The 16695-nt window shown below is 44.3% G+C and overlaps 1 protein-coding gene across 8 annotated transcripts in view; it reads left to right on the top strand.

The window, feature by feature from the left end:
- Window positions 1-16695, top strand: part of CADM1 (cell adhesion molecule 1) — a 572409-nt gene that overhangs the window by 533578 nt on the left and 22136 nt on the right. For 4 of the 8 annotated variants that reach the window (XM_069224944.1, XM_069224940.1, XM_069224946.1 and 1 more), the window contains one exon: window positions 386-418. The exons of the other annotated variants lie outside the window; for them this stretch is intronic. In XM_069224944.1, the coding sequence (XP_069081045.1) occupies window positions 386-418 (33 nt within the window). The remainder of the gene's footprint in view (window positions 1-385; window positions 419-16695) is intronic. 8 annotated transcript variants of the gene reach the window in all.

Below are 16695 nucleotides of genomic sequence, written 5' to 3'. Positions count from 1 at the left end.
TAGGGCTCATTCACTTAATGGTAATTATGAAAATCGGACATGGACATCCTGACCTAGGCAAATTGAGCACAGCAGTTCTCCCCCTCGGTTTGTTACCCTTCACACGGTGATAAGTGTCCCTGATACACCGTTTGAGTGGCAGGATAGCAGCCTATCCTTGTCTGCTACATCTGCTCTCACAGATGTTGGCTTGGGGCATGCCTTTTTTCGCAATGCAACTCACTCTCAGATGCTTTGTGCCTTCCATTTATGATTGCTTGTCACGCAATGTTCTCTGAAAAGCTTGCTCATTATATTATCTGTTTCCATTTTTTCCATGTTCCCTTTTTTGCATGCTGTTCCTCCTGTTTCCTCCCTTCCTCCACTCCTCTGTGCCTGTGTGTAGACTCCACTGCGACGACAGAGCCAGCAGTTCACGGTTGGTACCACGTTCCTGTTTATTTACCTTCTCGCCTCTGCTACTGAACAAGGCACGCCCGTGTAGACAGCGTGCAAGAGGTCTTCTAGGCATGCAGTCTTCTAAATGGGCTGATCCTTCCGTAGCATCAAATCTCAGAGGATTTACAAGGTCACTTTTACCATCTCTTCGAAAAGGGTCCTGGAAGCATTCATAAACTCCAGTCCTTGAAATATGTGAAAAGTGAAGGAAACAAGCATCCTCACTGTTACTAAACCAGTCCTACCTTACAAATGTCTGGCCATTCAAAGCACTCAAACTATATAGTGCTTTGATGGGTTGTGAATTTTGTAGTCTGAAAGCGATGGTTCCTAGTGATGGTTCCTAGCGATGGTTCCTTCTGCTGGCACACCCATCAAGGGTGTACCAGCAGAAGAGTTCCTCATCACGGTTGGATGGCTTTTTTTTTGTAATCAAAGCTGGAATGCGTGCAACTGATGATGATCTTATGATACCCCTGAGCTCTCCTCAAGCTGGTTCCTCCTCTGTAGTCAAAAAATTCCGGGCCAGAGACCACCTATCCATGTTCTCCATGCATCTGAAGCAATTGGTTAAGTCTTCCATGTTGTTTGTAATCTGGATCTTCCTGTTAAAATTTCATCCATACAGCTCTTTCCTTGGAAACTGAGATTAGCGAGAAATTACCCTAATTTGAAGCAGTCAGTGACGAAGGATCACTTCCTACTGGTTTTTACCACACTCCCTCTCCAGACAACCTACTAGTAATAGCCACCTTTTTGAAGACTTCTTGCCATGCTCTCCACCGGTCTTGCCTTGTTCAATTGCGCTGAGAGTATCCCAGGATTTTATCTGTCCCATTAGTTGTTGCTTGACGAGCGCCTGCCCAGTCTTGGCATGTGTGTGAAGCACTCAAATGCATGTGCATGTTTCTCTAGTGGCACAATCTTCCCTCACCTAAGACAAGGAATCCAAGTGGATTAAGTAGATGCAGTTACACTGGGGGTGTTGAGCGTAAAGAATGCCAGGGTGAAAAGTGAAACAACATGCATTTTTGGTACCAGGCGCTCGCTTCTGTGAAGTGCTCAGTCTTGAGGGCCTTGGTGGACAATGGGCAATGTGCATGTGTTGGGATGGGGGAAACTGCGCGTAGTGACTTAGCAAGTCTGCGACTGCATGAGTGCTGTAACTTCATAGAGAGATGCTAAATGTTGGCGAGTACTGCTTTGTTCATTTATTCCAGTAGCGCGTGGTCAGGGCTGTATGCACTCCTGGCTACCCAGTTTTCCCTCTTAGCTTTGGAGGCTTTGGCAGAGGGGCTGGATTTCCTCCCCCATCCAAACAATTTTCTTCGGTAAAGGCCCTTTGTCTAAATTGGTTATAGAAAACTGCATTATGCCAACGTACATGTTTCAAAAGAAAACCCAAGTGTCATATACTGGTGAGTTCTGTCATAATCATGATTACATTGTTGTCCACGTATTGTATACAGCTAAGGCCCAGTTACAGTTGTCACAATGCGGGGACAGAGCAGGACGGCATTGCCAGGAAATATTTTTGGGAATACTCCATGACATACTTATTGAGTTCCTGATATTTCCGCTGATGCCACAGAGTTGAAGGACTGGTCTTGAAGCATAATGAACAGAGTTCTGCAAATCTGTAGAAGCCAGGGCCCCTGAAAGCTGATTTGGGAACATTGCTGAAGTCTGGAATTGAGGAAAATCACCCTTTTAGAGCAGTACCTGCAAAAGGAGGGCTATCCCGTTGTGCCCTCAGACACACACAATCCTATCCTGTGACTGGCTGTTTTTTTTTTTCAGGTCTATTTTAGATTTTTCTTTCACTCAATTTTAGTGAAAGAGAAAGGCAGATCACCAACTGCTGTTCTGAAATCAGTGTACTTTAGGGTACCTGCGCCAAGAGCAGTGTGACATTGATTTTGTCTTGGGATGTTGCTGGGGATCCTGGCATTACTAATAGTTTGTGTTTTTACCTTTCACCAACTCACGACCCCTGGTACGTCTGCAGGTGTCATCTGTATCTCTTTTTTGAGCTGTGAGCAGTTGACTGTTTTTCTCAAGGTAGGGGTAAATGTGAAATGCCTTGGAGTTGCCAGTACATTACATTTCTGCACGCCTTTAACTGCGGCATGCATTTCAGATGAATTTTTAAAGACTGACCCGACCAGCCAGGTAAGTGCTTACTGCCGTTTGTTAATAATGTGACCTGTATGCACCCCTCTTTGGCAAGGCGAGTGGTGCTGACCGGCGCAGTGTGCAGTCTGTGCCTTTATCCCCTCCTCCCTCTTTGTGATTGGGTCTGTGAGACAATGTCTGTCTCTAGACCTACCGAGTGTTGACCCTGAAGTTTCAATCAAAGGATCTAATCAGGCTAGAGCTGGTGGATGGCGGGCCACCATTGGAGCGGAGTCTGCTCTGTATTCCCATAGAACAGACAGAGTCCTAAAGTATGTATCACCATGAGAAGTACCACACTCAAAAGTATCCCGGAAGAGAGCAGAAGCTCATTTTGTGTGTCTGAGGGCACAAGTGCTCAGATCTATCTGAGGAGAAAACGGAAACCTATATTTCACAGAAGAGAATAGAGACTCAGTTGTATGAGGAGAGAATAGAGACTTGCATGTATCTGACGAGAGACCGGGTATGTAGAAGTTCTGAAAGAATAGAGGCTCCGGTATATACATAAGAAAATCGAAGGTCCTGTCGGGGGCAGCTTTTGCTACACGTGAGCTGCGTCATTGCTCATGGAACCAACCTTCAGTGGGGTGCACAGCGCTGTCTACATTAAGGTCATGCAAACCGCAGCAGGCTGCAACGTTGGTTCCTCCTTTCGGGCGCCCCTCTGCCTAAAATGCCCTCTGGGGAATGAAAAATAAAATGGTAATAAAGTTAATTTATTACCATTTCATTTTCATCCTCCCATCCTGATCCCAGTTTCAGGGTGGGGCCATTGCTGCTGATTGGCAGCAATGAGCTGTGCACTTGTTTTGTTTTCCTTTTGGTCGCCTCTCTTGCGACAGCCAGCCAGACAAGCACACTTTAAACTTCCCTAACCCAGCTGTCTTAAGACAGCTCAGGGAGAGACAGCACAGGCCTCCAGTGCTCTTAACAGTACTGAGAGTGGCTGCTCCCTCCTCTCCTGATGCTTCTTTCATGCTGGTTATCAGCATGAAAGCAGCGCCAGGATTGGTTACGTGAATTTGCTGGAGCTCGAGGAGACCAGAGCGAGGAGGACGTCAGATGTCGCGCAGCGAGCAAGGTAAGGGTTTATTTACACACAACACTCACATTGCATGCATACATGCATGCACCAACACAATATTTGCCCGGCCCTCGACTCTGCCTACATACCAACCGCTGCTGGCAGGGTGCCCTGCTCCAGTGGTTCAGTTTAAACAGCTTTTAATCATTTTAATTATATGCCGTAAGAAGCATTTTTAACACAAAATCCACTCCTCCCTTCCTCACCTGTCTACTTCTGACCTTCTGCCGACCACCATACACCAACAACCTCTCTCTGACCCAACAAGTTGACACCAACCTGACAGGAGCTATGCTGGGGGCAATGTAGAAGGGTTGGAGGAGGAGGAGAGATCTCTTTCGAATACAGTCACTTCTCTGCAAACACAAAAGGGGCTGGTGTGTGCTCTAATATTAGCGAATACAATGGATCTGCGGAAAGACCAGGTACGTATAGGCAGACAATGAAGGCTCAGGTTTGTGAGGTGAGAATAGTGGCTCTGACATCTTTCAGGTGAGAAAATATGCTCGAATAGATCTGAAGGGACTGGTAATTCAGAATATTGGAAGAGAGAACAGAAACTCCGATATATACGATGAGAAAGTAGAAACTACAGTGTTGTGATGAGAGAAGAGGCTCAGATGGGTCATGAAACAGAGGCTCAGATGTGTGTGTGCGATATGAAAATAGAGGCTCTGAATTAACTGATCTTATGATAGGGGCTCCAGCGTAACTGAGGTCAGGCCCAGATGCATGTGATCAAATAGTGGAGGCTCAGGTGTTTTTAAGACCAGAATAGAGCCTCGGGTGTATCCCAGGTGGCTATAGAGGCTCAAATCTATTTGATGCGAGAACAGAGGAGAAAGGGCAGGTCTGAGGGAGCTAAAAAGGGCTCACTGTTTGAATCTGGTGGTGAGACTCAGTAGATTTAGTATATATCTAGATAAATCCAAATACATGTTTTGTTAAGCAATCTACAATCACAAATGTTGCCACGATAAACACCTGCTTGTCCATTCGCACCTCCCTACTTGACATATTCTCTGGCACACACAAAAACCACGGCAACTACAAACATTGCAGAATTTTCAAATCCAAAATGAGTTCATTTCCCAACATCCAATCTAATTCTTAGAAAATATCCTGAGTTTACAGTGGTAATTTAGAAATATTTATATATTGTCCAGTGATGGCGGCTGAATCAATTTAGAATGAAAACTGACCCACTCTATAGGTAAAGAAATGTCTCTAGGTGTCATATGGCTCAGGGCTATTGAAACACTTTTCTGCTTCTGCTACAGTTGGAGAGCTGCTGTTCTCTTAAGATAAAACCTGAATCTGTATTTCTGTAGTCGAGGTACATATATTGTGCCACTATTTTCTTTCATTCAAGTGTCTCCTATTTTATCATTCAGCCTCTTTTCTCTTTCTGATGCATTTGCTTGAGCCTTATGCTTTGTTCTCTCATTCTTAACATAAAATGATCTGTTAGCGGACTATAAATACCAAACCAAAGGTTAAAGGGATATTGTAGTGAGTTGAAAATGACAGTGACAACATTAAGGTTTTGAACTAAAAAAAAACAAATCACAGAAATTAACTAGTTAGAGCTAGCAGAGGTAATGATAACTTGTGCCCCTACCATGCACTGATTATGACCTCACATATTGCATCACTGTTGAAGGGGGTGCCAGTTGTAGTTTAGTTAACTGTTACTGGTGAATTTCTGTGTTTTTTTTTTTTTCTTTTCTTCAGTTCAAAACAATAATAATGCCACGGACATTCACCTATGATGTTACTTTATATTTGTTTTTTTCCTCTGAGCTTCTACATTTTTTTTTTAACGTAAAGCAATATTTTCTTATCAAACGTAAAGCCCACCAACGGGGTTTGGAAGCTGGACCTGGCTAGAACCTGGGTGGACACTTCCAAGGCAGCCAACCCCACACTGTGCGCAGTCTTTGGCCCTATGCAGCAGGGGGTTTGGCAACAGGGCTTTGCCTGCCGCCAGGCCTTGTGACCAAACCCCCAGCAGGCTGCCAACCCCACGCTGTGCACAGCCTTTGCCGTGCGTGGCATAGTGTTGCCCTTCGGGCTCCGAGGACCCAATCCACCAGGGCTAGACATATAAAGGGGAAGGGACGTCCAGCTCCAGCGACCCTATACTTGGGGCCAGTTCCAGTAGAAAGAGGAGGGATGCTGTGTGGCTCAAATCCTCGAGCCTTAAAAGGCCCCCAGGGGGGCATGTAGCCCTCCTTCCTGAGCCATTTTGGGCCCCCAGAAGCCACCCAGGGGACCAATATTATACAGAATGGGACGGGGCGGAGCAGCACCCGTCTCTGGACCTTATTATGCACTGGGGAGCCCATCCAATTGGGCCAAAGCCAATAAAAAAAGGGGAGGGGACCACGTAACCCCATTCGTTGAGCCTTCTTGGGCCCAGTAGACCCCCGTTCCTCGAGGTAAAAAAAAATGGGGTAATGTAGCCCCTCCTCCCTGAGCCCTAATACGCCTCAGGGACCTCAACCCCAAGGACCAATTACTATAAAAAAGGGGAGGGGGGCCGTACACACCCCGAGCCTTAATTGACCCCATACTCCCCTATCCCCCAGTTTTTATTTTATTTTCTTCAAAAGGCGGGGGATGCTGTGACACTGATCCCCATGCCTGCTCATGCCCCGGGTACCCTATCCACTGGCATCATCCTTTTTATTAAAAAAAAAAAAAGGGGAAGGGGGCATGTGACCCCCCCTTCTAGAGCCTTATTAGGCCCTGGGGACCTAGCGTCTTGTTGGTCATCGGCAGAAAGTGCAGTAGACAGAATGGCAAGCTTGCTTCCTTGAACCAGGGAAGTCTCTGTTCCACAGTCCGTAATTGAATGCTAACATGTAAGGTAACTTGTTCAGCTCTTTCTGTGTCTCTGGTAGTTCACCTGGTCTTGGTGGCTGGGACAGGTTGCTCTAGCAAACGATTATTCAGGTTTTCGAGCTTGACGCCTTTGTGTGGAACAGTTATCACTAGTGTGGTTTCCTGTGGTGAACGGATGACACTTTCATCTTTCTCTTCCTCTATTACTCTATTTAAGCAACAGCAGGAAATGATTGTGCATTTTAAAGTATTCATGTACAAGCACGCCAATTACACTTGCTAATACCTTAAGACGTCTTCTAGCTATTGCTAAGGTGACAGCCTACACGTAACACTTGCTTTCTTGTTGGCTGTGTTGTTCCGTGTGTTAGACAACAGTGAGGACGATGTAGTTGTTGCCAAGCCTTTCTGATAATTAGTTGAGTGCTGCTGCGGGGTCCTAGCACTGCACGAGCCTGCCTTCATCAGCAGGTGGCGCATCACATGGCTTCGACTGCTGAAAAGCCACTGGCATGTGACGTTTCATTCCACTTACATACAATATTCCAGTGCAGAGTAATTAGTGGCATTGTATGTGGCTTTCCTCTTCAGGCTTCACCCGGGACTGTGTGGGATTATAAAGCCGAGTAGACTGTGAGTCTCCACAAGAAAAAAAGGGTACAAGGCTCCTCTCTCCGGCTGCACAGGGAGGTCCAGGATGGCGCATCTAATACACCGGAGGACAGGTGTGGCTGTATAATGAGGAGGCATCTCGGCACAATTGTGTTCTACCCAGTCGGCGCACATCTTTTCTGATGCCCACTTATGCGGAATGTCCGGAAAGTACCAGCATTCCATACCTAATTAAATGATCGTTGTCGATACTTCCGGACTTTGCTGCCCCTGCTGTGGAGGTGAACAACTGCACGACCCTGCCTTTCGGAAGAAAGTGGCTGCCTTTGATTGATAGCTGGCAGCAGTATTTGCTTTGAGTCCATACTCTTCTTTGAAGGGCTCCACAGCCCCTGCCCTGCCTCTTTTATAATCATCTTCAGCAGAAGCGGAGCGATGCTAGGGAGATGTGTACGTTCCATTTTACACACCAGGCTCCCCGCTGACAATGTAAAATGTAATCTCCGTTTGCAAATTGCTCGGCGGGTTTGCCGCGTGCGCCTGCAGATTGGTGGCTGCAGGTACAATGTGTCACCTGTCAGAGCTGTCAGGGGACGCTGCCTTCTGATAGAGTTGGGAATAAAATATGCGCAGGTTGTACCAATGATCTGAAGGGGTGCTACCCTGAGGCCCGTCCTCTTAAGACAGCCAGCGAACCTGCCCTGAATCCACGACAGAGTCGTTTAATCAGAGAATGAGGGGAGGGGGTAGCAGATAGTGAAATGGCTCCATTCTTGGCAGGTAAACTGCCAGTTTTGTTACAGTGCAGATCATTAACGTGCCTGCTGCAGCAGAGGTGTATGCATCCTCGAGGCCACACACTTTTAATCTTTGTGGGGTCGATCCACAAGTGTATCTTTCTGAATTCAACAAATAAATTTGTTTAAAGTGTGTAGTAGTGTAATTGATTCAAAAGGTTGAGACTACAGGTCTGTGGTACCCTGCACTATATTTTTTGCCAACAGTTTAGGACCAAAAACAGGTAGGATTTTTCAAGTTGTGAACCCACGTAGGAGCATTTTTATGACCCCACTGGAAACACCCATATGCCCCCTGGGAGATGGGCCTCGCACAAAAGCAAGATTTAACTGACAGTTCTTACTAGTTCTTACTAGGATACACTTTGAGAACTGCGGCTATAGTAGTCTTGCTTGCTTTCTCGTCCTCACATAAATCTCATTTCTTTCTAGTTTTCTTTCCTGGCTGCCTTTCACTTGTTCTTTTTCTTTTTTACCTTTACTCTGTTCTTCTACTTTTTGCTCTCCTTTTTTTATCTCTTCTTTTAACTCATTAGCTTGTCTTTTTTAATTTTCTTGCTGCCTTCTCTGCTTTTCTTCCCTTTCTTTCCCACTTATTCCTCCAAAAGCAGTCATGGGACTCGGATCTCTGCTTTAAGGCTGCAGCCTTTCTGCATGTTTCTAGTTGCCCTGGAGGCCAAGGCCTTCTAGTCTCCCATACTCACCCTTTACCCTGCGAAGAGCTAACAGAAAGCCAGGTTTATATCGAACTATAGCGTCCTTTTAACATTTGTTTTTTTAAAGGAATTTCTAAGTTTTAATGTAAACTAATATAGTATTACAAATCCTAACAATGTCACTTTAACCCTTCCTTTTCTGTGAATTTCTGTTTTTTTGGAATGTGAAGTAAGATGTCCATCTCCTTGTGCAGTGGGGTGTTGGGCAACCAGCCCTACACTGCCTACAGCCCTGTGTCCAACTCCAGCCACACATGGCCTTTGTCTTTGCTTTGTGTGAAGTTGGGCACAGGGCCTGGCCGCAGACCAGGCCTTGAGCCTATGCCTCCCGTTGGCTTTACTAAGTGGTCAGCACATAACGAAATACGGCTGAACGAAATGACACCAAATTTGGCCTTAGTTAGAACTTTACTCAGACAGCTTTCATTTTGTTATTTGGAGTAAATCCATTCAGCTGTTTTTGAGAAAATTGTTTTTAAAGAGGTGGTCATGCAAGGATTAAAAAGTTAAGATGTTTTTTAACAGCTGGTCCTGTGAGGGTTGGTTGCAACTCTTCATAGAATGCTGTGGCACTGAGGTCCCACTGGACCTCAGCGCCATTTGAAGGGGTGGGGTGGGGCCTTTTTGGGCTCCTCCTTTTAATAAAAACATTAAAATAAATTTCAGGTGACGAGACCTATAGTGCAAAACATCTGTTACCTTGTTACCTACATCTTTTAACGCAGTATCCAGTGCGGACTTTGCAGGTCTGCACTACCAGTATTTGTACTGCAAATACTATAAATCTCTTACCCCTGCAAACTTATGCAGGGATAAGAGAGAACATTGCTTCTGCAAGCAGGCAGCTTCTATTTAAATCAGCTCCCTGCTTGTGGGAGCAATGCGGCTCCCACAGGAGACAGGAGCTGGTGGGACCCTCAGGTCCTTGAGGCTCCCCAGTGGTCCTGTCCCTTTCTCTCTCTCTTCCATCTCATACTGGGATGGAAGAGACAGATTGTTATTGCAATAGTCTCTCCATACAGTGGGTCAAACGCCATTACATTACAGCGCTTAGTGACACTTTATGGAGTAGGTGTCACACTAGCAAGATGTTTGCTATGAATGTTGTAGTTACATTTTGATGCACAGCAGAACAGTCACCTCCAGCTTATAGGTCGAATTCTTCGACTGTCACTTGGTAGTCTGAAGGTTCAAATCCTGGTATCTCATGCCAGTGTGTTTGTTTATTTACTTGTGTTTTGAATGTAAACCATCCTCATGATGGAACATTTACATCTTTTTCCCCTCACCACCTTTGGATTGAATGTCATAGAGATGACTGGACACTACACAGTAAGGAGTTACCTGCGGACAAGGGTTAAGGTCTCCGATCCTCACATAGAAGATTGAGGTTTCCACTCTAGGCATGTCACTTGTGATTTCTCAGCGTTAAATTCTTTTAAACTTCAAATATTTAAGGTAGATACAGATAGGTGATCTCGCTATTTGTACTCCTCAAATATATATTTTTTCAGTTTGTCAGAACATTTCTCTTTCTAAGTGGTGCGGGGTTGGGTAGTTATAGGGGGCTGGCCCTCTGCCAAAATCTGCCACACACAGCTGAAGACCGTGCATGACGCAGGGTTGGGTGGTTATAGGGGGTTTGCTGCAGGGCCTGCAGCCAACTGCCACCATTCAAGGACAAAGGCCATGGGGGTTGGTGGCTGGATTAACGTATAGTAATAAAAATCATTTTACGTTAAAAAAAACATAGAAATTCACTGAAAAAAACAAAGGTTACTGGGACGTTATAGTTAATAAATACAATTTTTAAAAAACATTGAATTTAATTTAAAAAGACAAAAGTGACAGGGATGTTATAGTTAGGCTCAAATTTTAAACATCCCCTAAGGTAACAGTAACTCGCGCCCCCACCATGCACAGTTTTCTCATCAATAATTTCACTGCAACTGTTGTAGTCATATTATCAATGACGTTAACAAAGATGTCATGAGCGATGTAATATGTGGGGTAGTTAGCAGTGCATTGTGAGGGCACGAGTTATGGTGACTTGAGATAACTATATTGAGAATGGCTATATTGTGAGTGGATGTGTTGGGTGTGCGAGTGGTTTTATGGGTCTGTGAGTGGCTGTATGAGTGTGTAAGTAGTTGTGTGAGTGGGTAAGAGTGCTGTGTGGGTGTGTGAATGGTTTTGTTAGTGTGAGTGGCTGTATGGGTGTGTGAGTTGGGGCGGGAGTGAGTAGGTTTGAGGGTCTGAGAGTATCCAGGTGGACCCTCGGATCCTCACACGCTCAAAAAACAAAACAAAAAAAACATTTTTGGACAATTTCTTTCCCATGAGGTGTTACTCACAGACCCCACCATCAGTCCCATGGGATCAAGGTACCTCTACCCTGACACCCTTCTATCACTCTTAAGTTTTAGTTTCCACACTAGCAACAGAGTCCCTATGAACAAAATGGCAGTCTCTACTTTTCTCTCTGGTTGCGGCAGCCAATGACACTATAGCTGTTGGTACACGAATCTGCAAATCCACACTCAAATCAGTGGCACATCCGTGTGTCTAGATATACATAATTTTTTACCTAAATAACTCAAAACTACTTTACAGGTTTACACCAAATTATAAAGACATATCTTTTTGGACCACGATCTATCTTTCTGCCAAATTTGTCGTAATTCTGTTCAGCAGTTCAGGCAGTAGTTGTGTCAAAAATCCCTATGGTAAAATTGCATTGGGGAAATGTGTTTTGGGCCACCTTTTCTTCTCGGCCCAGCCTAACTAATCACCCTGAAACTTTCCATACAGCAGCTGAAGTGAGCAGCAAACTTGTTTGGAAACACTTACGAAGATTCGTTATACGGCACCAAAGTTATTAGCAAAACAAAAAACGTTTTCCTATGGAAACTAGGTTCTAACTATACATACTGGTGACCGCCAGTAGTGGGTAATCTATATTTGGCCTGGTTGAACGCATTTGTCAAAACATGTTGGCTTACTGTGGTTTATGGTGCCTTGTGAGCGGATGGTATGTGCGGTAAGACACGTAGGGAAAAAAATGACACCAAGAAGGAATAGTTTTATATGTACTATGTATTAGTGTGTTGAATGTGGGGGGAGGGTCATGAATCATTAGAGGAGAAGCCCCAATTGGATCATGATGCCAGTTTGTTTAACTGTGGAATGTGTGAGTGGTCACTCATTAGTCAACAGCCAGTGACACTATTAACCAGCAACATTAGAAGCTTAAAGTAGTTTGGATCATATGGATAAGCTTGGAATAGACTACTTGTTTTCTGGTTGCATAACCTACACCAAGTCCTAAAGTACATCACCACATGCCATTTCCTCTTCAAGATGCTTATCAAGCCAACTGTCAGAATGCTTCTTCTGTCCCATATGCCCTACATCCGTCCACATTAAAGTCATTAGTTTTGATCAAATATTTCATCTACCAGAAAAGGAAATTCAGAGTGTTACGGGTAGGTGTCCTGTTTACCTGAGCTTTGACAATAATAGCTGCGTTAAAATCGAGGGCATATACCAAAAACATAGAACTCTTTGAAGATTTCTAGGGCCTTAGATAGAAGCAGTATGGCTTTTTTGCCCTAGTTCAAATAATTATTCTGTTTTTGAATGCCCCTTTTGGGGCATAGAATGATATCCTAAATGGCTGTGTAGAGTGTGTACCCCTGCCTCAAGTTCATCTTAGGACACTGTCGTTTTTGACCACCACCTCAGCAGAGATGGCCACAATGCATGTGTGCTGGTGTTACTGTGAATGATACATACAGAGAGACTTTTGAGTGTGGAGGGAAAGTGACAGAGGGGCCCTTTGAAGGTTAAGAGTTTCACCTGCTCTTTCTAGCTCATTGTTAAATGGAAGGGCTGCTCCTACAGGTTAACATGTATTTAGAAGGGGTTTCATCTTTCCTTTTTTTTTATCCTCGTTCTGATGGGACTCCCAGTCCACTACAGATTCCTGATGGCACTTTGAAGTAAAGAATGTAGCTTGACCAGTCTAAATGGAATAAGGAAAAGGGACAAAACTACTCAGATCCAGTGGCAGAGCTAAATGCTGGAATACACACCGCTGCCTGAAACTTTGGTATGAACATGTGATAGAAACCTCTGTCCAGTGCGACATGACGACAAACACCCAATGTCTAAATGTCAGTTGCGACTGAAAAACCATCTGTGCACCAGGGTTGGGTTTTGCAACCAGATCTCCTTGTCAGGTTTCGTAACAGAAATTGGGGAATGTCAACAAAAACTGCTAGAGTCTGCATGGACAATGATTTGATTCAGAGGGCCGACCATCTGCTCAAGCTTTGAAGATCCCTGGCATAACCAACATATTGGTGTAAAGGAAAGAGGCTTAGAAGGAGCAGAGGTGATCCTGGAGCACCAAGAAATTATTTGTACCAGTCTGCAAGGATGAGGCCCAGGAGTGGTCAAGTGTCCCACTGTGTAAGCAGACTATCAACCCGCATGCCTGGGGGGTTCTTATGAACTCAAGCTGGACTGAGTTACATTGTGACCCAGGCACCAAGAAGCTATGGAGTGCTAAGAGAAACCATAGTCACAGTATGTAATCCCCATGAGTGTTGGAGAACACCTTTGTCCTAAAGGCCTGTACCAGGACCGAAGTACCTACTGTCATAAAAGTGGGGGGAACACAGCTCGTTTGGGAGTGGAGTTTTGTGTATGGACTAAGGCAAAACCCAGACATCAGTATTTACTAAGCCATGAGCACTGGGAGTTCGCCACAGCCTACGCAACTGGTGCTGGCTCTGCTTACCTGTTACACCCGGCTATAACCACTTCTCAGAGGGCTGGGCTTCCTGGACTATGTTGGCCTTGAAGTGCCCTCCATGTAGAGTTGCTGAACACAAGAACACAGGCGCTGCTTGTACTTCCATGAACAAATGGATATCAAAAGTACTGTGAATCCCAATAGAAACCAGGGTGCGGGGAAAGCGTCACCTTGTGTAGGGAAGGAAATAGTTATAAGTGCTGGCGCACAGCCAGGTCAACCTACCCCAGAGACATTTTGTCAGAAAGGGGAAACTACCAAACTGTTTTGCAAGGAGTACTACAGAGCATGCCACATGCGGGCAGTTTAAGCTGTCTTTCTATGCTCATTGCAGATTTTCAGTGATCCCTAAGTATAGTTTACTGCTTTATTTATTATGTACAGTGTTATGTTGTGTGTTTGAGTATCTAACCCTACACCACTGCCATGTCTAAGGCTTGGGCTGCTCTGCTACTCTAAGGACCAAGTCCTTAAGGGCTGTATTTCGTGCTCAGTTCTGGTTTCAACGTTGAGGTTAAGTTCCTGGACACCCATTGGTAAAGGCTCTCATTGTCCCAGCCTACACCCAGTAACCTCTGTCTGCCCTGGGGCTCCTCAGAGACTTCCCACATCAACTACGTTTTTCAATCTCTCCTTGCTCTCAGAGCACAGTGGTTAGTCATTGCCATGTCCAAGACCTGACAAAATAGTCCACCATCCGCCACTGCAATGGTCACTGCATGCCCACCTCTGCTTCCGAAACTGAGGAACTGGGAAATCCATTGATTAGCCTGCAGAAACGTTCAAGAGCAGTTTATCAGTTAGGCGGTCCTGTTGTCATCTGGGGGACGCAGTGGTTTTATGTTATTGAAAATGTATGCAAGAGTGACCTTGTGAATGATAAGCAGACATTTGAATCAATTTTTTGAGCTATTCCTGCGCCCTTTTACTGATACTCCTGCCTCTTTGTGAAGCTTGGTACCCGCACGCCGTTGCTTGCTAGAATGAGGGTCTAGATTATTCATGAAGCTGCTTTTGAGGTAGCATTTCCGGCCTTCGTCCTACTTTTGACCAAGATGTAAAAATCTTTAACGCCTCACAAGTGTGGTGGCAAAGCCTTGCATCTGGTCTGATTAACTAATCAAAAGCTGATTAGCACCTTTGTTCAGTGAGGAGGCTGATTAATCAGCTCCTATTGACCGTTCAGCGTGGTCTTTATTTCACGCTGCCAAGCAGGCCTCAGGAGCGGCCAATGGAAATTGAGCAGCTGTCATTGTGATTACATTTATTAAAACAAAATGCATTTTTTTTATGAAGCTGTCTTTGAAGTAGGTCACGGATGGGTAGAGTGGAGGGGTGGTATTGATTGAGCGAAAATGAACTTCGTGCTTTTCTGTAGCTCAAATTAGAAATTACATTCTATTACAGTCCAAGACAAATAGGTTAACAGAGGACTAAAGCAGCCTATCAATAAATTAGTGCAGCATTTTTACCCAGAATTCTAAACCTTCTACCTTCCCTTCTGATGTGCATAGGAATATTGGTGTATATTCTTTCACAGGATCAGTTCCTGGTAAGCCTGTAGGCCAGTCGACTGTATCCTGTTATGATAAACACTATTTTATTAGTACAGTGTTCTCCAGTTTGCTGGTCTCATTCCATTGGTTTTTCTAGAAGTTAATTTGATCAGGTTGGCATATAGTGGACCAGAGCTAAAACTGGAAAACCAGTGTGGTCAACTACAAAGTGTATATGTGTGTGTGTATATAAACAAATGTGTGCACACACACACACCTTACACAGCGATGGTCATCTGTGTCATTAGTTAGATCAGAATTTCCGTAGAAATAGTGTATTTTGTGTCCCTTGCTATTTGAAACTTTCCACAGTAAAGTTCATCCACATCAGCTCTTTCCTTGCCGGTGTCATGGTGTTCTGTCATAGGGGGTCCAAGACCATGGGGAAGGGGGAATCAAAGCATCATTTTACCATTGTAACTCCCGTAGACACTTTTGGGTAGAGAAAAAAATAGGTAAACAAAAATGCACCAAATTTGGCAAAAAGTTAGAACTTTACTCAAACGGCATGCTTTCTGTGATTTATGTTTTTGTGTGTACATCTGTTGAATCATTTTTTAGAAATCTGCTTTTAGGGTAGTGCTTAAGGTGTGCTTGAAAGGATTAAAAAAATAGGTAGGTCTATACAGTTAGGCCTGCAGTACCATAAATTTAGGAAATAAGGGTTTCTGTTTAGCAGAGTTTTTTTCTCCTGTCTGCTTTTTAGGTCTCAAAGGAGGTGTACTGGTCTGTGGGACTAAAAGATATGATTGTCTGGGGGTAATTTCAAGAAAAATGTTGCGGCTGCCATTACAAGGCACAAGGACTCAGTCACGGTGTCATCAAGTAGTTTTTAAAAAAAAATCATTTAACTCGACTCCCTGGCAATCATGGGTGGACCCAAAGGGACCCCTCGACCTGAAAAATAAAAAACTGTTCATGTGGGACCTAGCGTGGTCCTCCCTTGAGGCACTGCAGTAATCCTGCGATACTAAAGATGTGAGGCTTGATCGCGTTGCCCCAAGAGAAAATAAGTGTTTACAAAATAATAAATTTACTTGTCAGTGGGGATCTGAGGGGTGATTGGCAACCACAAGGGACTGGGTGCACAGCCTGGCCACAGGCCAGGCTCTACAGGCAACCCCATGCTGAGCACAGCCAAACAGCATGCGTGCATGGGCGAAAGTTGGCCACCCGTGGAAGCTGCTTGCAGGTCCTGCTGGTAAACCATCACTGTGCACAACCAAAAGCTGTAATCACAGGGGGATTGGATATGATTAAGTAAAAAAAAAACTAGACATTCACAGAACACAATTAAAAATTAAATTGACCTGATAGTTATCTAAGGTAATATGATTTTAGCTTGTTTAAAAAAAATATTTAAAAAAAGACTCCCAAAATTCACTGAAAAAAAATAAACAAACGTTAAAGTGACACTACATTTAGTGATGAAATGATAGAAACACTAACATTTAAAAACAAAAAAATTCACCAGTTGCAGTCTCATGAGTTATCTATAATTTACACTCCCATCCTCTGGCACTTCTTATGGCTTGCATATTACATCACTAATAACATATTAAATGACATCATGGATGACATCACACAATCACTGTAACCCCCTCCTATAGGATTTGTAGACTTGCATTCAACACACTGCACCTGTGGA

Source organism: Pleurodeles waltl, chromosome 3_1 (genome assembly GCF_031143425.1).
Source record: "Pleurodeles waltl isolate 20211129_DDA chromosome 3_1, aPleWal1.hap1.20221129, whole genome shotgun sequence".
Lineage (NCBI taxonomy): Eukaryota > Metazoa > Chordata > Amphibia > Caudata > Salamandridae > Pleurodeles > Pleurodeles waltl.
The sequence above is the reverse complement of the archived record's forward strand: the minus strand, read 5'-3'. Positions and strand labels throughout refer to the sequence as shown.